At 53.5% G+C, this 21,633-nt stretch overlaps 3 protein-coding genes across 4 annotated transcripts in view; 2 read left to right on the top strand and 1 right to left on the bottom strand.

Annotated features, from left to right (window-relative positions):
* BCAR1 (BCAR1 scaffold protein, Cas family member) overlaps positions 1-3,347 on the top strand; it is a 37,780-nt gene extending 34,433 nt beyond the window's left edge. For both annotated transcript variants that reach the window (XM_090259748.1, XM_090259747.1), the window contains exon 7: positions 2,339-3,347. In XM_090259748.1, the coding sequence (XP_090115874.1) occupies positions 2,339-2,851 (513 nt within the window). In that variant the 3' untranslated portion in view covers positions 2,852-3,347. The remainder of the gene's footprint in view (positions 1-2,338) is intronic.
* Positions 3,348-4,194: 847 nt separating this feature from the next.
* On the bottom strand, positions 4,195-7,841 carry LOC149994232 (chymotrypsinogen 2). The gene is made up of 7 exons (XM_090260172.1): positions 7,767-7,841; positions 6,930-7,033; positions 6,749-6,828; positions 5,814-5,892; positions 5,279-5,459; positions 5,058-5,191; positions 4,195-4,426 (listed from the first exon to the last, which is right to left on the bottom strand). Exons 1-7 carry the CDS (start codon positions 7,816-7,818, stop codon positions 4,265-4,267), a joined length of 792 nt encoding a protein of 263 aa, XP_090116298.1. The 5' UTR covers positions 7,819-7,841; the 3' UTR covers positions 4,195-4,264.
* Positions 7,842-14,195: 6,354 nt separating this feature from the next.
* LOC149994231 (chymotrypsinogen B) lies at positions 14,196-18,426 on the top strand. The gene is made up of 7 exons (XM_090260051.1): positions 14,196-14,277; positions 16,013-16,116; positions 16,218-16,297; positions 16,383-16,461; positions 16,711-16,891; positions 17,607-17,740; positions 18,200-18,426. The coding sequence occupies exons 1-7, from the start codon at positions 14,226-14,228 to the stop codon at positions 18,359-18,361; spliced, it is 792 nt and encodes a 263-aa protein (XP_090116177.1). The 5' UTR covers positions 14,196-14,225; the 3' UTR covers positions 18,362-18,426.
* The last annotated feature ends 3,207 nt before the right edge of the window (positions 18,427-21,633 follow it).

Raw genomic sequence — 21,633 nt, 5'->3', positions numbered from 1 at the left:
TATATCTTGAGCATTTTTCCATGGCATTCTTCATAAATTATTTTTAAAGGCCACACAACATCTCTTGTTGAATATTTACATTGTACCCAATTTTACAGATAAATTATAGGCAAGTGTAGAATTTCCTTCAGATTTTGGATCATTTGAAAAAAATAGTTAAAAATAATTAAGGGAATTTTATTCTGATTAGGAGATAACAAAAATTAAAATATAGATGAGGACAAGATAAACACAAATATCACCCATAAGATTTCCCTCACTCCCCTTCCCCAGGGCAGAGAGAGCCTGCCAGCTCCATCCTGTGACCGGGATGCACGCGTACAAAGCCAATCACCCCAGCTGCAAAGTGGGGATCGCAGTGGCATCCATCTCAGGGCTGGTGTGTGAATTATAAGTAAAAAAAAGCAGTGCTTAGAAGGTCTCTGGCACATAGGTGATGCTCAGTAAAAAAGAATAAATGTTAATGATTATATATAAAATATATGGAATCTCTACAGATTTAAGAATTTATTTCTTCTGGACTCTGCCAACATTTATTTAACCAATCCCCTGTTGCTGGACATTTAGGTTGTTTCCAGCTTTACTTTTGTAAACACTGCTGTGCTGAATGTAATTCTCTTCACATATCTAATTGATCACTTAGAGAAGTTACCGGAAGCTAGAATAAAAGAAATGTATAGGAAAAACTCAGGATCTATAGTTCCTAGTCCGGAGGCATCAAGTACAAGTAAAATACATGTACATGAAGTGCATTGACAAGGAGGTTTATCGCTCCATTTCCATATCAGTGAAAAGCCTGGAACCTCCTCCCCACAACTCTTAAAAGAGTATTGGTTGCATGAAGTATGAACATTTGTATATAGATTATTATATAGCTATTGTATTAAGAATTGTCAGAGAATGAAAAAGAACCACCAGAGTTCAAAAGAAGACAAAAATTAGGGTATTCTCTTACTAGACAAGAGAACTGAGTGGTGAGCCTTACCATAGCTGCCTAAGGGGGGAGGTGGGTGGTATTAAGTGTTAGGTTTCCTGTTGATTTTGCCAGTTAAATTAAGGCTTGAATAGAACTTATCTTTTCCTGAGTCTGTGCACAGCCGGGCACAGCCACTCAGTCCCTGGGTCAGAACCAGCTCTGGTGAGGACATGTCACTCACACCAATGACTCCCAGGCAAGGCTCCTGCGAATGGAAATGTCTCTCTTACCACGTGCATATTTATACAAACATGAAATGAATGACCCATTCTCGGTGCAAAAAGTAGGCGATAAAATATTAAGTATAGTTTCTAGGTTTGAAGTGTTTGTAATATTTTTTTAAAGATTTTCTTTCTTCATTTTTAAAGAGTGAAGGGAGGGAGACAGAGAAGGAGAGAAACATCAATTGGTTGCCTCCCGTGCACCCCCAACTGGGAACCTGGCCTACAATCCAGGCATGTGCCCTGACTGGGAATCGAACCAGCGACCTTTAGGTTCGATCCACTCAGCCACACCAGTCAGGGCTCCAGTTTTCTAATTAAAAAGAAATTTCATGCTTAAAGGAAAAATTTTGAAGAATATTTACCAATTTTTTGTATAACTTTTTGTTTTCTGAACTTTTATAAATACCAAGGCATTTTTTTTATTTAGATTTTTTATTATGAAAAATGTAATATGTTTATAAAATTGAAGAAACTAGTTCCTGGGTCCCATTTACAGTACTCAGCTTCAGCCTTTCTTGACACAGCAGCTAATCCTGTTTTATCTGGCCCCTCTTATCCCAAATCATTTTTGAACATGTTATTTTATGTGCAAATAACTTTAATGTGTAGTTCTAAAAGATAACTTACTGGATTTTTTAACAGTATTTTGGGTGCCTGGGATTCTAGGTGATGGTTACCTTTTTTTTCTTTTTCCACTTGGTGTATATGAATCTTTTTATGTTGTATATGTTAGGAAGAACATGGTGGGTTTTTTTTAACTTTTCATTTTGAAAATTTATAGATTCACAGGAAGTTGCAAAGAGAATACAGAGCAGCCCTGTGTACCTGTCACCCAGTTTCCTCCCCACAATTCCATACTGACTGGAGAGCGGCACCCAGACCAAGAGACTGATGTCCCTCACCTTGTAGCCGCTCCTTTGTTCTCCATTTCTATCATTTTGTCATTTGTACATAAAGGGAGCCATAAATGAGATTGGTGAAAGTTATTTGGAGACAAAAAAAAAGCTATTTGCTAAGGACGCACACTCCGCCAGCGGGACAGAGGCGGCCTGTTCCGCACGACGCTGGCTCCCGAGTGCCGTCCCGTTTTACTCCCCCTTGCTGTGTCTGCAGCTTCACCTTATTTCCCTCTCCGCAGCTGAAGCAGTTTGAGCGGCTGGAGCAGGAGGTGTCCCGGCCCATAGACCACGACCTGACCAGCTGGGCGCCGGCGCAGCCCCCGGCCCCGGGGCGGGCTGGCGGCCTGGGGCCCTCGGACCGGCAGCTGCTGCTCTTCTACCTGGAGCAGTGCGAGGCGAACCTGAGCACGCTCACCAACGCCGTGGACGCCTTCTACACCGCCGTGGCCACCAACCAGCCGCCCAGGATCTTCGTGGCGCACAGCAAGTTCGTCATCCTCAGCGCCCACAAGCTGGTGTTCATCGGGGACACGCTGTCGCGGCAGGCGCAGGCAGCCGATGTGCGCAGCCAGGTGACGCACTACAGCAACCTGCTGTGCGACCTCCTGCGCGGCATCGTGGCCACCACCAAGGCCGCCGCCCTGCAGTACCCGTCCCCCACTGCCGCCCAGGACATGGTGGACAGGGTCAAGGAGCTGGGCCACAGCACCCAGCAGTTCCGCCGGGTCCTGGGCCAGCTGGCGGCCGCCTGAGAACAGGTGGCCGGAGGGACAGAGGGCAGGGGAGGGGGCGCTGATGGTCCAAACGGCCCCGGGCACCCTCCCCGAGAGTCGGTGCTGCAGGCATAGGAGCAGGCAGCCCCAGCTCCACCCAGGCCTGGTGCCCCAGACTGTCCAGGGATTTGTACATATTTATGACAGGGCAGGATGTGGCTCAGGCAAACCCACGCAGAGCTAGGCCTCTGGAGCTGAGGCCAAGGAGCAGGCCGGTGGTCCTCCCTGAGTGCACTGCACGCCTGGGGAGGGTCCCCACACTGGTGGCCCAGCCAGAAGCATACAGGGCCCTTGACCCACACAGTCTTGGGTGACAGCCCCCATGAGGCTGCCATGCCCCCCACCAGGGGTCAGTGCAGCTGTGATGTGTTCCTTCTCAGCACTAGGAGAAAACCCTAAAAAACTATTTTTCATTATTGATTTTCCAATCATTTGGCTAATAGTCTACATTTAAATAAAATTTTAAAAATGAAAAGCAGCCTCCTGAGGTGTGAGAGACAAGAGGACCCTTGGGTGGGAAGGCAGATTGGTCCCCACGGTGGATGCCCAGGGTAGGAGTAGTGGGTGGAAGGGACCCTTGGCGAGGCTCTGGGTGGCCTCTTGGGGGCGTGAGGGTCCCAGCAGAAGATAATCAAGACCATGGAAAACAGGACCAGGCCAGGGAGCTGAGGCCAGGTATCTCCTGCAGGTGGGGGTGAGGTCTGTGAATGGCTGCAAGACCTCGGGAGCCCAGGGTGTGTCCCGCCTGCTGTGTAGTCCAGGCTGGGAGTCAGGTGTCAGGGTCTGGTTTGGGGCTCTGAGAGTCTGGCCTTCCCTCCCCTCCCCTGGCTGCTGGCCCTGCTTTTCTTTCCTCGAGCACCCTAAGTTCTGCCCAGAGCACAGCTTCCTTGGGTGGTCCTTTTAACAGGTCAGAATCAGCTGGCAAAGGGCAGCAGCTCCCTTGTCAACGACTGAGAGTGGTGGGTCCCTTCCAGGGTCTCCAGTGTGGACCTGGGAGAGGCAGCCCGGGGGCTGCTCCTGGGAGGGTTCCTGGAACCAGAGGTGTGTGGAGCCAATAGCAGGCTCACCCCCTGGATGATACTCCGTAGCGCCAGGCCCCAAGCAGGATGAGCAGGGAGCAGGTGGTAAGGACCCCAGGTCCTAGGTGGGAGCATCGGGGCCAAGGTCCCATTTATCTGCCTGGGTCCTTCCCAGCCACTCTGGAGACATGGACTAAGGAGAGGCCTTCCCAGGGACCCCCTGCTGCCTGGCTCAGAGAAGGCCCGAGTTCAGAAGCAGGGAAGCCTTGGAGGCCCCAACACAGGACACGGACACCATCAATATGTTTTTCACAGGTTTATTGAGGCTTTGTGGGAGCAGGGTTGGCAGGGAGACCAGGGCAGGGCGAGGGGCTCAGTTGTTGGCCAGGATCTGCCGCACCCAGGGCATGAGCTCCGTGACACGGGCGTACACACCAGGGGTGGAGGTGGAGCAGGTGCCGCTGCCCCAGGACACGATGCCCGCCAGGGTCCAGGCTCCATCCTTCTGGCAGACCAGGGGGCCGCCAGAGTCGCCCTGCAGGAGAAGGAGAGGGAGGCTTAGACCTGGCAGCCCAGAGGCCCCTGAGTATAGTTTCAGAGCCCTGTCCAGGGCCTGACGTCCAGCAGTCCCAGCACCAAGGTACTGGAGAGATTGTGCAAGAAACCTGGGCCTCTGCTTCCGTTGTGGTTTGTGCCCTGGAAGTCTGGGCCACCCCCAGGGGCGAGGTTTTGTCAGGATCAGTGAAGGTGGTTGATTGATAGGAGGAAAGCATGGGGTGTGCTGGCCACGGGGCCACCGTGAGGAAGGGAGGGCTGCTTCAGGAGCCCTCCTGTGCTTCCGCCTTCCACTGCCCAGGCTGCGTCCTGCACAGCCGCAGGGTGCACCATTTGCTCGGGCGCCAACACCAATGGGATTTTGCGTTGTGGTGACTCCAAGACCAGATCCCCCTGTTCTGGCACTTGGCCGGCGTCATTGATGATCCACCAGGAGCCCTGCCTTCCCAAATGCTCAGATGGGAATGCCCAGGAAGAAAGTGGCAGGTCCTAGAAAAGCACCTGCCTGCTACTTCCATTTCCTCTCTGCCGGAGCCCCTGGCCTAGGCTTTTGCCTGAACCCACCGAAGGCTGGGAGGGAAGGGGTGCAGAGTGAGCCCGGGAGGCCATACCATGCAGGAGGAGACACCGCTGGCGCCTGCGCACACCATGAGGTCGGAGATCTTGCTGCCCCAGAACTTCTTGCATTCAGCGTTGGACAGGAGGGGCAGGGCCGCCTGCTGCAGCTTTTCGGGGGTATTGGCATCTGCAAGGGCAGGGTGGGTGCTCAGCAACTGCAGCCCACCCTGCCCGCAGCCTCCACCGCCCGCCTGCCCGCCCAGGGGTCACTCACTGCTGTGTTTGGTCAGGCCCCAGCCTGTGGTGGCGCACAGTGTCCCCGCAGCGAAGTCGTCGGCCTCACTAGGCAGGCACACGGCAGACACGGTCTGGGAGAAGCGGGCGGGCGTGGCCAGCTTCAGCAGGGTGATGTCATTGTTGATGGTGAACATGTTGAACTTGGGGTTCTTGAAAACCTGTGGGGTTGGGCCAACAGCCACAGTTGGGGTCTGGGAAGAAACTGACACACGGCTGGGCTACCCCTCCTCTCCTCGGCCCCTTCTCTGAGCAACGGCCTGTTCCATTTGGCAGCTCCTTTTGTGGGTCCAGGAGCCCAGGCCTAGGGCGGAGGTGCAGACCATCCCTGCACGGAGCCTCGCACACCCTGCTTTCTCCTTTGCACATCGTGATGGGGTATCGTGGTGACTGGGAGGAGCTGGGGCTCCCCTTCTCACTCGCCCCAGCCCTGTGGGTACAGCCCAGTTAGCCTGGGCTGCAACTCCCAAGGGCCCGCCATGCCTGGGGCCAAATGGGTTCTGGGGTCACCGTACCTTGGCAATCTTCAACACCTGGATGTCCTCGGCATCTGAGCCCTGGTCAAACTCGCCGGCCACGACCACATGGGAGGTTCTGGAGAGGGCCAAAGAAAGGAGAGGTTCCTGCTATGAGGTGGTGGGGTCCTGCCGGGAGTGCAGGGTGCGTGTGTGCATGTGCAGATACATGGGTGTGTCGTCGTCAGCAGCCGTCCGTCTCGAGAGACGATGGTGTAGCTTCTCAAGAGTCTATCTGCACCGCCGAGAATGGCTGTGCAGTCCGACTCGGGAGTGACACGGTATCTGTCTCCTCCCGTGTTGAATCGACATCTTGCGATGACGCTGAAGCTACAGAGCCTGGGCAGGGTGATATGGAGGGTCTGCTGTTGCCCATGCAGCAGACCCCCCCTCTCTTCGCAGCTGAAGGGTCCAAGGGAAAGACGGAGTCAATACAGCTTGGCTTCAGGTGCGCCGCAGGAGTTGCCGGTGTTGACTACAACGTCAAACCGCCTTAGGGACTCCGGCTCCGGATTTTCTGTCAGGGTTTACTCCCTTAGCCTTTCCCCTGAAGAGGTATGCCGCAAGGCAGTGGAGGTTTTTTGGAGTCAGAGTTTTCCTTCTCTGATGTACCCTGACTGGAAGATCGAACCAGCGACACTTAGCTCGCAGGCCGACGCTCAATCCACTGAGCTAAACCAGCCAGGGCCCATGGGTGTGTATGTGGTGCTGATCAAAGAGATGGGAGCTCAGAATTTCAGAACCCACTCCTAGGACAACTGCCTAGAGCCTGCCCTGCGTTTCCTTCCCAGGGACCCACTGGGAGACCAGCAAGACCTGACTTTCCTATACATTTCAATATTGGGAAACTGAGGAATGGAGTTAGAGGACTAACCCTCCATCCTGAGGGGCCTCCACCCACCCCAAATGGTTTTATGGGGACCCCAGGACCTCACCTGACCCCGCAGTGGGCAGCGGTGACCACCCAGTCCTCGCTGATGAGGGAGCCGCCGCAGAAGTGGAAGCCGGTTTTGTCCTGGAGGAGGATGGGGAGGTCAGCGCTGACTGGACACCAGCAGCCCCCAGCAGGCCCGCCACCCCATGTGTCCCCAACTCAGGCAGAATCCACCTCCTTACCTGCAGGGACACCTGCCAGGGCCAGGAGCCAGGGACAGCGTCCTCCCCATTGACGATCCTGGACAGACCGCTCAGCACGGGGTGGATGGCGGGGACACCGCAGCCTGAGAATGGGAGGATGGGGTGAGGGGTGGAGACCAAGGTCAACTCTGGCCCGACTCAGGTCCCTCTGCCCCAGGAAGTCCCTGTGTCTTCAGTCTGCCGTGTGCTTCAGACAAGCCCAGCAGGTGGAGTGGGAGGGGGTGCAGGGCCAGAGCCTGGCAGGGAGGCCGAGCACTGGTTTGAAGCTGGCCCTGTCCCTGCCTAACTTCACTGCTGAGTCTCAGTTTTCCCATCAGCAAAATGAGGACCCCACAGTTGCTAACCTCGCAGAGGTGGTAAAAGGATACAAGATAGGTTAGCAGGCCCAGCAGGAAGTTGTTCTGCTCCTGGCAGGTATTAAGTACTCAGCAAACCAGTTTAAAGCGCTGGGTTCAAGGGTCCAAAAGGGCTGATGGGGGCTGCCTACCTGCTCACAATCTGAGTCTGGGAACTACTAACTGTTCAGAGAACTTTCTGTCCCTCTGGACTTGTCTTCTCTGTCCCCTGTGCAGGATGTGAGGCCTCAGGGCAGCCCTGGGAACAGCCACCTCCTGTCCAGAGGCCTCATACTGTCTCGTCGGATCCAAACTTCCCAGTGTCCCAATTAAAGAGATGGGGCTGGTAAGGCTCAGAGTCGGGAAGACTCGCTCAGGCTCACACCACTGTGCACAGCTGAACTGAGAGTAGGGACCTGGGACCCCTTGCTGGCCTCAGGGCTGGGGAGACAGCCTGGCCTCCGCCTGTCCCAGCACTCACCAAGGGCTGTGCCCAGGAGGGCGAAGCAGGAGAGGAGCCAGAGGAATGCCATGATGTCACAGGGAGGTGTAGGGCACCTGCCCGGGAGGCTCCCCATTTTATCCCTGTGCACCAGGCTGTTATCTGGGAACCTTGAAGTGACGGTTCCTTTCCTGGGCATGTGCCAGAGGGGGCAGGGTGTGCTGGAGCAGGCCTGCCTGGGACAGCAGCAGCTGTGGCCATGGCTGACCTCAGGGCCAAGAGCAAAGGCGGGACCTGTCAAGGTGGCCCTTGGCCCACAGCCAAGGGGAAAATGACATGTTATGGCTGTTTTTCATTCCCGTTGCATGCGGCTCCCTCCTCCAGGCCCTGCCTTGGGAGGGACCCTGTGACAGCCCCCAGACCTGGGCAAGATTTGAGCCCCAGCCTAGTCTCTCATGGTCTGGAGGACCTTGGACAAGTCATTTAGTTGATCTGTTAGTTGTTCAGAAACCCCTGGGCATTGTGGTCAAGTAGGGGGCAGGTGCCGCAATAGCGTTGCAGGTGAGGGCACAGACGGCCAGGGGCTAAGGGTGCTCCCCAGGTTTTGAGGGTGGATGGCCATGAAGACTCAAGTGAAGGCTTGCCTCAGCATCGGCGGTGGTCCCTAGGGCTGTTTGCCGTGTGGCTTGGAGGGGCGGGCAGTGCACTGCCGGTCCACACAGACCTGGGTCTCCATGGGTCCCTGGAGCTGCACATAGGCCATCTGGGGCGAGACGGGGCCCAAGGGCCAGCCTCGGGGGCCCTGCTAGTGCCCCAGCGAGAGCTGACGCAGGCTGTGCCAGGTGGGATAACGGGAGCAGGGAGGCCTGTTTCTGGCTTGGGCTATGAGGTAGGCCCTTACCAGCAACTGGGAAGAGAGAAATTTGAGGGTGAGGCTGCCAGGTGCAGGACAAGCCCCCAAAAACACACAGGGAAGATAATGCCTCATTGCTGGTCCTGATTTCTATTGCATTGATTATTGTAGGGTGATTCCCAGTGCAGGTATCGGCCTTGGCAAGTTACCCTCTCTGATCCTTTTTCTATGTGTGGAAAATGGGGCTGCGCAGAGTATGTGTCCCACGTTATGAAAGGGTGTGGCCCACATCGAGCGGGCGAGGACCAGACCTAACGCACAGTCCACGGTGGTTGCTCCTTGTACTTGAGTTGCCTGTTGGTGCCCTTTGCACATTCTAGAAGACTGACTAATGACAGGGAGGGATGGTCACCATGCGTCAGTAAATAGGAGGGACAGTAGGGCACAAAACAGGATGCAGACTGTGGACCCATCTGTACGAAACCGTTCTTCTATCAAGGCTTCCAGGCCGCTGCTGGAACAGAACCATCCAGAAAAGAAACACGGATTCCCGCTTCATCAAGCTTACACGAGGGAAGGGGTGGGAGAGTTTGGGGGAAAGGGTAAAAATAAAATAAAATATCCATCACCACTGACTAAGTAGTTATATTGTCATTATTGTTGTTACTACTACCGAGGCAGGAGGGCCTCACTCAGACGGGTGCGGTCCAATGAGAGCTAAGAGTTTGCTGGGGAGCACCCAGCGCAGCTCGGAGGAGACAGTGTTCACGCCCGGGAACAGCCAGGGCAAAGGCCTGGCGCAGCATTCCTGGGTGTCGCCGGCGTGGCGTGGCCGAGGGGCCGACCGAGGAAGCCCTGGTGAAGACACCGTAGGGAGCAGGGGCCAAGAGCCTCTGGCAGCGGCAGGATGCCGAGGCCTGAGTGGGGGAGGGGCAGGGCAGGTGGGGACGCGGTGGCCCTGGGCGACTTGCGGCCGGGGCGGGTTGGGAGCAAACAGCTGGCCGGGACCTTCCAGCCCTGCACCCCTGCCTGGTACACAGGTGGCGGAGGGCTGGGAACCGGCTCAGCTGCCCGTAGGGGAGGGGAGGGGAGGGTGGGCCGCGGGTGTCCCACCGCAGCGGCGGCAGGAGCCAGAAGCTGGTGGAGGCGCGGTCCGCGGCCCTGCCCCTGCGTTTCTCTTCCCCGTCCCAAGGCCTCTCCTGGGCTACGAACATGGGTGAACAAATGTCCTTTTGAAACTCTACTTTTAATTCTTTTGGATTGCAGGATCAATCTATTTTCAATTTTTGAGGAACTACCATACTGTTTTTCCACAGTGGCTGCGCGATTTCCCATTCTCACCAACAGTGCACAAGGGTTCAGATTTCTCCACACCTTTCCCAATTCTTTCTTATTGTTTTTGGTTTTGTTTATCTTAGTCATCCTAATGGGTATGAAGTGATATCTTACTGTGGTTTTGATCCCCTTATTGGCCATTTGTATGACTCCCTGATATTTATGATCAGGTGCTGGAGGAACTCATTGCCACTGTCTGCTGCCTGACCTCCAGTTCCCGTTCCCACCTGCGCCTCAGCCTCTGCCACCTCCAGTGTTATTGCAGTAAATGTGGTGCCACTGCCTGCCATGGCCCTGAGGTCTCATCTTTCCTGGCTCTTGGTTGCCCTTGACTCCACTGGGTGAGCCAACGAATTCCAGAGTCCCGTGCTTGGTGGTCCTGGGGCACAATTACTACAACAGTCGTGGTCCCGCCTGAAAACAGATGGCACACTCACACTGGGTTACTTGAGGTTTTGTTTGTTTGTTTTGTTTTTCTTCCATTGCTTTTAGAGAGAGAGGAAAGGGAGCAGAGAGAGGGAGAGAGAAACGTTGATTGGTTGCTTCCATAGCAGCCCGACCAGGGATCAAACCTGCAACCTAGGTAGGTAAGTGCCCTGCCTGGGAATTGAACCCGTGACATTTCAGTTTACAGGATGATGCTCCAACCAACTGAGCCACACCAGCCAGGGCTACTTGAGGAGGGTTTTTTGTTTGTTTGTTTGTTTGTTTGTTTGTTTTTAAAGATTTTATTTCTTTTTTTTTTAGAGAGAAGGGAAAAGAAGGAGAAAGAGAGGGAGAGAAACATCGATGTGTGAGAGAAACTCCAATCAGTGGCCTTTAGCAGGCCCCCAACCAGGGGCCTGGCCTGCAAGCCAAGTGTGTGCCCTGACCGGGAATCAAACTGGGACCCTTTGGTTTTCAGGACAACACCCAACCCACTGAGCTACACTAGTCAGGGCTTGAGGAGTTTTAATAAAGGGAAATTTTACAAATGTGTGTGTAGGACATAGGGAAACCAACAAAGGATAGTGAGGTGCACAGGGTTTAGCAACAACGGAGACACACCCAGCACTGAAGGGACAAGGCGAGTGGTTGTGGAACCCAGAAGGGTCGCTGTGCAGAGAGGGCTGCCTGAGGGAGCTGTGGCCTCTGTAGAGGGGGGCAGCCAGCCCACAGCCGCCTTCAGGAAGGGAACCCGAGAATTACTCCCCCCACTTCTCTCTCCTACCCCTGGTGGGACCCTGCTCCTGCTGGGCCTCCCCCAGGCTGACCCCAAGAGGAGGCCAGAGGGCCTGAGAAGCTGTCCTGCGGTCTCATCCCTGAGAGTCCATCTGCTGGAGGCCAACAAGGTGCAGAAAGGTAGAGAGCGGATCCGAAGGCGAAAATGGAAGACATCTAGCACCCTTCTTAGGATTATTTTGTATCAATTAAGATGCTTTTTGTAATAAAAATACATGGCTGACAGTGGCTAAACAATAAGGTTTAGCTTTTCCCAGATGAGCACATACACTCGGAGCATGCAGGTGCCAGCCTCTGCTCAGCAGCTCAGTGATGGCGTAGGTAGCTCTGGGTCAGGATCTCTGTCTTTCTTCCTTGGGTCTCAAGGTGGCGGCCAAAGTGCCAAGTACCACATCCACACAAGACTGCCAAGGACGGCTGGGGCTGGGCTCCTGGGGCCCTGTTTGCTTTCACTGGCTTCTGTTAATCAGAGTTCTAATCCCTGAGAGCCGCGTGGAGTGACGCTCCATGGGGACCCTCTGTGCGGACAAAAAGGAGGAGATGGCTTTAGGCAAGAGCAGTGGCTGTCACTCTGAGCAAGTTGAACATCCTGCTCCCAGGCAGTGTGCACCTCGTGGTCTGGTTGGAATGGGGGCGTGGGTTGGGGGCCAAAGTTGTTGCTCAAAGTAAAAAACACATCACCGAATACACAGACATTTCTCTGCAGACCGGGTGTGGCCCTCCACGGCCGAGTTCCTCCTACACTCCCGCCGCCGGCTGAGCAGCGACTGGTACAGCAGACCTGCTTCTGTTTTCTGCTCTGGGAAAATCCCCGAGTCAAGAAAAATACAAATGGCTTGGCTACCTGCTTGGAATGAGTGAAGGGGGTGGGGGGAGCTGGCAGATGTTAATATTTCAATAAATTACCCTGGCTTGACGTTTAAATATGGATTCCTCATGCTCCAAGCCAGGGCTGCCGCTCAGCCAGGACATCCCTGGATGACTGCACATACCAGTTAGAACTTCAAAAAGCTTCAGATCCAGTTAGTAAATGGCAGCTGGCCCCATCCTCCACGTTCCCCGAAATGTGGCTGCCTCAGCCCTTACACACCGAGAGGGTTCAGGGCCTCAGAACCTGTCCTAGCTATGGCCCCTGTTCCTCCCGGTCAGAGCTCTGCTCAGCTGGTGCCCCTCATCCTGCAGAGAGCACACAACTCCAAAAAAACCAAAAAAACTGAATTTACAACCAAAGACAAATCTTCAAAGCCAATAAAGTTCAAGCCTGGACAAGTGACACTGTCCTGCTCACTCTGACCACCTTCTCCAGGTAACTGTTAACTACAGGGCCCCCAGAGGTGTTGGAAGAAGGCTCAGTCTGCCCGCCAAACTGGTCTTTGCAAACCTGCTCATCGGTGAGGCCCGCACGAACTGTCCTGAGCAATAGCGGTCCGCATTCCCTCTCCCCAGTTATTGGACTTAAAACATTATATTCTTCTCTTTACTTTCAATTTTATTTTGTATTGGTTTCAGGTGTATAGCCTAGTGGTTAGACAATTACATAATTTACAAAGTGTTCCCCTCAATATTTCTAGTACCCACCTGGCATTGTACATACTTATTTCAGTATGATTGACTATAGTCCCCATGCTGTACTTACATCCCCATGGCTGTTCTGTAACTACTAATTTGTACATCCTAATCCCTTCACCCAGGCCCCCCAGCCCCTTTCCTCTGGCAGCCATCAGTCTGTTCTCTGTATCTATAAGTCTGTTTCTATTTTGTTTATTTATTTTGTTCTTTATACTCTACATTATTAGTGAAGTCATATGGTAGTTGTCTTTCTCTGACTGGCTTATTTCACTTAGCATAATACCCTCCAGGTCTATCCGTCTGTCGCAAGGGGTAAGATTCCGTTCTTTTTTATGGCTGAGTCATGTTCCTTTATATACATGTACAGCCACTTCTTTTTTATCCACTCATCTATTGATGCGCACTTGGGTTGCTTTGACATCTTGGCTATTGTAAAAAATGCTGCAAAAAGCATTATATTCTTATTTGTTTAGCATCTGTCTCTCTCACTGGGGTGTCGGCCCATGAGGGCCGGGGCGTGGTGTGTCAGTCCCTGTGAGTACCCCGGCATCCAGACCTCGGCCTGGCCCAGGGGAGAGGAGGATCCTGCGTACAGATGCTGAGAAGTTGTTCTGCCTCCGCTTAGGGCAAATGCACACACACACCTGTCCTCTTCTCATTGTCCTTGTGACAATTAAATCATTCCTTTTCTGTTTCCTCAGTGCATCCTTTAATGGTGTGGAATCAGAGCCCCATTTTATGACATGAAAGTTTTATGCAAGGACTAGTTTCTTAAATTGTGAGTTATCACAGAAAAGGAGAATTCAGCTGAGCCCAGTGGTAGACATGGGACAGCCAGCAACCTGTAACCTGCTGGTGGCCATGCGGCCACTGCGGGGCGACTCCTTCAGGCCCACACAAACCCTCACATCTGCCCAGAAGCTACGTGCTGGGCTGGTTTCGAGGTGCCCCTCTGGATAGCCCAGAATATGTGTATAATACTTCGCTTTCTGAGGAGTGATACATGGAACATGCTCTCTGCTGAGAATCTGCAGCCTGTGTTCATGGGCCTGGAGGCCTCCCATGGATGATAAGTTGGGCTTCTTTGAACTACTTCTTTGATCCCATGGTGGGAACATCTGTTACTAGGAGCTAAGGATCCCCCGTGTTGCACTGGGATCAGCAGAGGCCCCTATAGTTGCGTCCTGGCACAGATGCACAGAGCTGGGCTCTGCAGGACCTGGGCTCCCAGCCTGGGTGCTGGCCTTGCCCATGCACCCCGGGAATGTCTGGTGTTGCCAAGTCTTATGGGTGTCATTGGACCAGGGCAGCTGCCCCTTTCTCAGGGCTGAGAGCCAGGTCTGGCTGCAAGAGGGGCTTGGCCCCCACTTATCGCCCAAGGTCAATGGATAACAGGGAGGGCAGCTCTCAGGCTTCTCTGACTGGGCAGGACCAAGGGGCTTGGTGATGTTTCAGAGGCTCAGGGGAATATAAAAGGAGCCCTCTCTGCAGGTACCACACATCTTCCCAACTGCAGCAACATGGCCTTTCTCTGGTTCCTCTCCTGCTTTGCCCTCGTGGGGGCCGCCTTTGGTGAGTGTGTGGATGGGGGCAGGCAGCCAGGCCTGGATGTGGCGGGGAGGAGGTCCCTAAGTCCTCACTGACTCTGGTGACAGAGCGGCTCTGTCCAGAGTGAACCCCAGGGCCCGGCCAAGAGGAAGCTCTGAGTCCCATTCCCTGCACCCGGGGAACCCACGCAGAAACAGGCAAGCAGAGGGCTCCTGGACTTTCTGAGGCTCATGCCCTGCACCCAACGGGAGGAAAAGACTAGTCTGGGCTCCACTGAGGTCTGAGGCCCCCGAAGTGGCCCAGGTGGGGACCGTGGGCAGAATGAGGAGGTGGTCACAGACACCGCCCAAGGTGGAGGCCCAGGTTTTCATTTCTGTGCCAGGCACTTGCTAACATTTTATTTTCTATTAAAAAACAAAGAAGAAATTGTAAAAGAAAAAAAATTTTTTCAGAAAATTATATGACTTCCATGTATCCTCAGAGTTTTTAGCAAATGTTACCTTTGAGCAGATTTGTTTGAGGTATTTCTTTTAAAACATAAAATAGACTCAGCGAAAACTTCCCTCTCCCTCCTTCCTCCTTCCCTTGGAAGGTGAAGCCTCATCTGACCTTGCCGCATATCATTTCTGTGCAGGTTTTTACACATTTACTCATATTTATAAATCCATAGGCAATGTATAACATTTGTGAAACTTACATAAATAGCATGATACTCTACATCAGTTTTACCGCATGGGTTTTTCCACCCACGTAATGTTATAGATTTACCCCCATTGATGGCCCAGCTCGTTTACTTTAATCACTATAAAGTACTCAGCTGTGTAAATACGTTGCTGTTTATGTCTAATCTTTTTGCTACTACAAGAAAATAGATTATTATGATGACATATGTTCTGGTGCATTTCCCTATTCCCATGGCCAGGAGGGGCAGGTAGCAAGGTCTGTGTGACCCTCGAGATGGCCTGGCTGGTTGTAGGCGTCACAACTGGTAACACCTGTGCACAGGGGCAGAGCCTTTACCTGGGCCTGACCCAGCAATTGCATCATGGACGCATTAAGCACACCTGTCTTTTCTCGTCCAATGACAATTCAAGTCCTTTGTTTTCTTTTTCCGCAACGTGTCCTTTTATGGTGTGGACTCAAAGTCCCGTTTTATTAAATAATTAAGACGCAAAAATTTTGTGCAAAGAGTAGTTCCTGAAATCTTGGGAATAGAAAATCCCGCGTGGGCCCACCTGTGTCAAATGGAGCATCTCCCGCTCCCCGGGCAGGGTCTGAGTCCCCACTCCCCATGCCCTTGGGTATCAGATTTCAATGCCATGTCCCCTCACCCCCTAATCGAACAGGGGAGCTTCGCCCCATGAGCTTAGAGTTACTTACTCCCCAGCTTCCTGAGGAAAGGGAACATCAGAGAGTCAGTGACTGGTCTCAGGTCTCAGAAAGAAGGGGCGCAGAGTCAGGCCAGAGAGGCTGCTTTCTCAGCCCCTGTCCTGCTCCTGCAGGTAGCACGGCCCGAATGGGGGCAGGCCTGTCCCTCTGCCTCCTCCGGAGGAGGGCTGGTGTCGGCGGGCTGTGTAGGGGGATCCTTGAACCTACAGGCCGGGAGGTGCTGGGAGAAGCTTCCTGGAGGAGGGAGTGTGGCGGTGGGGTCCTGTGTGATCTGGGTGCGCTGAGGTAGAAACCAGGATTTCTGCAGACTGGTTCCAGGCCTCAGACATTCTTCACCCCTCCCTGCCCTCCCACTTACCCCCCACCCCAGGCTGCGGCGTCCCAGCTATCCACCCCGTGCTGAGCGGTCTGTCCAGGATCGTCAATGGGGAGGACGCTGTCCCTGGCTCCTGGCCCTGGCAGGTGTCCCTGCAGGTAAGGAGGTGGATTCTGCCTGAGTTGGGGACACACGGGGTGGCGGGCCTGCTGGGGGCTGCTGGTGTCCAGTCAGCGCTGACCTCCCCATCTTCCTCCAGGACAAAACCGGCTTCCACTTCTGCGGCGGCTCCCTCATCAGCGAGGACTGGGTGGTCACCGCTGCCCACTGTGGGGTCAAGTGAGTGCCTGGGCTGGCTCTGGTAGGGGGGAGGGGAGGGGAGGAGGCACGTTCTGTGCCTTTAACTCCCAGATGCTTCTGCTAGGACCTCCCACCTGGTCGTGGCTGGAGAGTTTGACCAGGGCTCCGATGAGGAGGACATCCAGGTCCTGAAGATTGCCAAGGTACGCCCAGGCCCTGCTGGACTGGCTGGGAGGCTCAGCTGAGGGGCTGGGCTGGGGGCAAGAGGGAGAAGAGCCTTCAGCTTCATGAGCGACAGGAGCCAGCTGGTGGGGCCTCAGAATTCCCCTGCCGAGCTGTGTGGGTCTGTTTGCCCTGAGTGGGCCACCAGGGGAGGAGTTCATCTCCTTGGAAGCTGCAGATTGCTGATTGATCCCAGGGCTTCACTTTGACATTCTGGCCTCACCCCACAGGTTTTCAAGAACCCCAAGTTCAACATGTTAACCGTCCGCAATGACATCACTCTGCTGAAGCTGGCCACACCTGCCCGCTTCTCCCAGACCGTGTCCTCTGTGTGCCTGCCCAGCTCTGATGATGACTTCCCTGCTGGGACTCTGTGCGCCACCACTGGCTGGGGCAAGACCAAGTACAATGGTGAGCGTGGTGTGGCCTTTCACCCGCAAGCTCTGTGGGGTCAGGGATGCCTGAGAAGCAGGAGTCTCCCAATGGGACCCATAGGGCTCTTTTCTGGGGTCTAAATTCCAATATTAGTTGTAAATCTTTGCACTTCTTTATTTAAACCCTCTTAATTAGCAACCTACCAAACATGGAATAAAAACATGGTTCGGGTGTCTGAGAGTCGGGCCTGGCCTCCCCTTCCCCAGCTGCTGGCTCTGCCTGGTTTTCTTCCTCCAGCGCCCTAAGTTCTGCCTAGAAGCAGCTGGGAAAGGCAGCAGGGGGAGGGTGCTTTCTCACTGCTGCCAAGAGTGGTGGGTCCCCTCCAGGGTCTCCAGTCACAAGGATGTCAGCTTCCCTCCCTGGAAAGGAGGACACAGCCCTCCACACAGTGGCTGGCAGGGCCCAGAGCCAACCAGGGCTTGGCAGAGCGGGTTTTGTTTGAACAGCTGTGCTTGAAGCCAAGTCACCACTGTCTGGTGGGGAATCAGAAAGGGTCTGTATCCGCAAACGCTAGTGGGGTCTAAGGGAAGGTGAGGAACTCCGCATCCATGATCGTTGTGATGATGAAGGTTGAGGACCATGCAGTGGGAGGGCAGGACCTCCAGCAAGCCCCTAGTCCCCCCCCCTCGCCCCCCGCCCAGGTAGGCTGGTGGAATGAAGAGCGCTGACCCCACCCCCTCTGTCCCTCCAGCCAACAAGACTCCTGACAAGCTGCAGCAGGCGGCCCTGCCCCTCCTGTCCAACGCTGACTGCAAGAAGTTCTGGGGCAACAAGATCACTGATGTGATGGTCTGCGCTGGTGCCAGCGGTGTCTCCTCCTGCATGGTATGGCCTCACTTGTGCCACCTGCCCATCCTCACTGACCTCGCTCCACCCCGGTCAGCCCAGGAGGGCCACTCCTTTCTGCCACAATTTACCCAACCTCACTCCTTGCCCCATGCACCAGTGAAAGCCAGGACCAGCACTAATAAGTGCCCTGATAAGGGCTTGCTCTGGCCGGATGTGGTCCCGGACATCCCAACTCACACCAACCCCACGAGCTGGGTGTTTTCAACCCATTTTACAGATGATGGCAGAGCTGAGAGGTTCAGCCACCTCCAGGAGTAGGTCGCAGAGCCAGGGCTGCCATTTGACCAGATCGGTATCTTGTGCACGTCCACTGTGTCCACACTTGTTATTTCTCTGCATGCTCCCCGCCTTCCCCCAGACTCAGCCAGGTCAGGGCACACAAGGGCCCCAGAACCCCCTTTCAGGCTCGGAAATAAGGCCTTTTTCCTCCTGCAGGGCGACTCTGGCGGCCCCCTGGTCTGCCAGAAGGATGGAGCCTGGACCCTGGTGGGCATCGTGTCCTGGGGCAGCGGCGTCTGCTCCACCTCCACGCCTGCAGTGTACGCCCGTGTCACGGAGCTCATGCCCTGGGTTGAGGAGATCCTGGCCAACAACTGAACCTGTGGCTCTTACCACCCCAGCCCTGATTGTCCCCAATAAAAGCCTCTGTACAGAAACACTGACTGCACGTGTCCGTGTGACTTTGGGGATGTGGGACTGCAGTTTCCCTGTTACCCACCAGGGGGCGACATTACCGCTCCATTTCAAGGGTGCAGGTATCCACCCACTCTCCCGTCCCCCGTGCCACTCGCCTTCTCAGGAAGCGGCCTTTGCATCTCGTCCTCCCTGGGGTAGAATTCAGGTCCTACCTGCTGTAGCCAGCTTCAGCACATAGAGCTTTCTAGAAGGCAGGAGTCCCTAGCCAGGCTAGGCAGTCCATAGCCCTGAGGGGTGGGCATTGGGACCAAGATCCCCCCCTACCCATGAAGGCTTCTCCCTCCACCACGTGATGGGCCCCAGGCATCTTTCTCAGCCTTTAGCCCCCTCCACACCCAGAGTCCCAGAAAAAGCATCCAGTTTTCACCCTTCCCTCTTCAGACCCCAGGTCCCCACACAGTAAACTGCGTAGCTCGGGAAATAGCAGTCCAGTGCCAGAGGTTGGCACCACCGTTCCCTCCTTGTCCCTGTGCTTGCCGAGATTTCAGGCTGTAGGTGGGGCTGGCGTCCTTCATCAGGGGTGTCAGGACTGGCCGTTTCTCTTTTTCGTGAGGTCAGCCGACTTGGATGTTCACTGCCTGGTCTATCAGTTCTTTGGGGGCTTGAATTGCTTTCTCATTTATCATCTCGAGTCCTTCCAGGGAGATGGCTCTTCATCTAGCCTTCAATTACCCAGTGGTCCTGTTCATGTAGACCACAAGCTTACTTCTTTTTCGTTTACAGATTTGAAAAAAATAAATTTTTTCCTTCATTGGTTTTTGAAAATAATGAATGTGTTCTCTGTCATCCACAAAGGTGACCCAATTCATTTTGTTTTGTTTTTTAAAATCATTAAGTACTTGCAAATTTAAACATATTTGAGGGTTTCAATCCATTATGATTATCTTTTTTATTGAAGCGCCAATTTGTGGATTTTCGTTGAAGTAACTGAGATTCTCAGCATTATTGTTTTGGCCTCTGAGTGCATATTTCCACAGGGGCACTGAGTACTGGGCCCCGCAACACACATGGAGAGAGGTCAAAGTCCCTAGTGGGTGTCAGAGGCCCTTGAGCTCAAGAATTGGAGGCAGTGGACGAGCTCTGGGTGCCAGGAAACCGCGGCTGCTCACTGCTATCCCACCACAAAAGTGCTCTCGGCCCCATTTTCTGCGCAGCTGCACCCAGGGGTGGGCAGGGGCAGGATGCGGCTGTGGGGGGAGGAGTCTTCCTGTCCTTGGCTTCTCACCTGCACAGAGCTTCTGCACCACCCATTTATTCGGAGGACACCTGTACTAGCTGTCATAGATGGGTCTGGGGCAGGCACCCATTGTCCCAAAGCACTGGAGTTGGGGGAGACACAGACGGAATTCTGACAACTCGTTTCCCATTTTATCTTCCCACAGTGGAGCCCACAGCGATGACCAAGTACCATCCCTGGGTCAAATCATTCTCTCCTCTCCCAGGTCTTACTCGCAGTTTTCTCCCCATCTTGACGTTTCTTTCTAAAGTTCCTTCAAGATTGATCTGGGCGGGGTGGAGAGGTGCAGCGGGCTGCGGGGGAGATTGATCTTGAGGGAGGCGACCTCCTGGTGTCTGAAAACCCTCAGTCCTGGGATAAGGTTGCCACCTGGTGGCCAATATGAAAACCGTACGGCTGTGCCTGACCTCTGATTTCCTTCTAACCCAGCGCTGTTCAAAGGAGATAATGTGAGCCAAATAAGTAATTTTAAATCATCAGGTAGCCTTAATAAAGAAAGTCAAAAGAAAAAGGTGATTTATTTTATTGATATACTTTACTTATCTCAATATATCCACATATTATTTCAACACATAATCATCGTCTTAAAATTATTAATGGTATATTTTACATTCTTTTTCTCATACTAAGTCTTTGAAATCCAGTGTGTAATTTTCCCTATAACACATCCCAACTGAGATGCTAAATTTTCATAAGGAATGCTTTATCTGCACTTAAATTTCATAAAAATTACAGTTGAAAAAGTAGACTTACATACCCAAGTTGTTCCAAATACACAGTTTTTGAATTTGGTGTTATACTGAAAAGTACAGGTTAGCCAAAAGCTCCATGTGTGATCGAGAGTCTGTCGCCCCCCGTTCTGGTTCTGAGTTAGACCTTGTTTGACACAACGCATACTCCCAGCTTTCTCTCTGTCTTCACATGAACTTGCTTCCTAATTAACTGAAACATCTGAATTGACTAGAAGAGATGTTCACCATTCACATCTGGAGAACGTCGCACCGTTCACCAGTCATTCATCAGCCAGCATCTGGAACCACAGTCTAGTGGACACTGTGACAAGCTGGGATGAGCCCTTCTAGGAACAGCTTACAGCCCTCAGCTGTGTGTCTTCTCTGCAAATTTCCTCAGCTGAAGAGGATCACCTTGGCCAGGGCCACACCTCCTTTCTGGGCAGCCCACGTCCCTGATTGGCAGTGGGGCTTTTAAGGGCCCAGTCTCCTAGCCCAGGCTTGGGCTGGTGTTGAAACCCAATTTGTCCCTTTGCCAGACCCTGCGTCCCATCATCCCTTCCAAGGTGTTGATTCTGGAGAGTGCCCCCTGGTAAACTTTCTGCATGCTGATCTTCATCTAGAATCTGCACCTGGGGAGCTCGAGCTGTGGCCATTGGGGTCAGGTCTGGATCCTGGGAAGCGGGTGCTGGGATGGGAGGCTGGAGTTGGAGCACTGGCTGCAGGCTGGCCAGGAGGACCCGTTCACCATTGGCACAAGGTAACAGTGATATTGTTAAAACTTCTACCACTGATGAACCGGTGTGGTATTCTGGTGGAAGAGAATTCTCTCATGGGTTCCAGACATCAGGAGTTTAAGAAACATGGAGGGAGAAACTATAGGGACTGTGAAATGGCATGGCTGTTGGTAAGCACTAAGAAGTCTTTGGGAAAATAAAAAGGCTGAGAGTGATTTACAGGCAATTAAAAGGTAGCAATGGAAGCCAGAGAGTGTCCTGGGGAGCACAGAAAGGCTCTCACCTCCTGCGGTCGCCCATACTCTGGAGAAAGCCGAGGACTGGGTTCAGAATCTACTCACAGCAGCCAAGTTCCAGAGGTTAAACCTCTACCTAGACAGTCTGCTATGCCAAGGTCATGGCCCTGCAGAACCACGGGCGCCCCGGCCGGCATCAGCCCCCATCTCTGCTCCCTGAGTGATGGAGTGC

Source organism: Furipterus horrens, unplaced genomic scaffold, assembly GCF_987537825.1.
Source record: "Furipterus horrens unplaced genomic scaffold, mFurHor1.1.pri manual_scaffold_13, whole genome shotgun sequence".
Classification (NCBI taxonomy): Eukaryota; Metazoa; Chordata; class Mammalia; order Chiroptera; family Furipteridae; genus Furipterus; species Furipterus horrens.
Note: the sequence above shows the minus strand (reverse complement) of the source record. Positions and strands in the feature narration are given on the sequence as shown.

Bases quoted from the DNA above. Each gene is read 5' to 3' on its own strand.
- LOC149994231 (XM_090260051.1), top strand. From the start codon at position 14,226: ATGGCCTTTCTCTGGTTCCTCTCCTGCTTTGCCCTCGTGGGGGCCGCC. The intron at 14,278-16,012 runs GTGAGTGTGTGG...CCCCCACCCCAG, and splicing joins CCTCGTGGGGGCCGCCTTTG to GCTGCGGCGTCCCAGCTATC. The intron at 16,892-17,606 runs GTGAGCGTGGTG...CTGTCCCTCCAG, and splicing joins GGGCAAGACCAAGTACAATG to CCAACAAGACTCCTGACAAG.
- LOC149994232 (XM_090260172.1), bottom strand. From the start codon at position 7,818: ATGGCATTCCTCTGGCTCCTCTCCTGCTTCGCCCTCCTGGGCACAGCC. The intron at 7,034-7,766 runs GTGAGTGCTGGG...TCCCATTCTCAG, and splicing joins CCTCCTGGGCACAGCCCTTG to GCTGCGGTGTCCCCGCCATC. The intron at 5,460-5,813 runs GTACGGTGACCC...CCAACCCCACAG, and splicing joins AGGTGTTGAAGATTGCCAAG to GTTTTCAAGAACCCCAAGTT.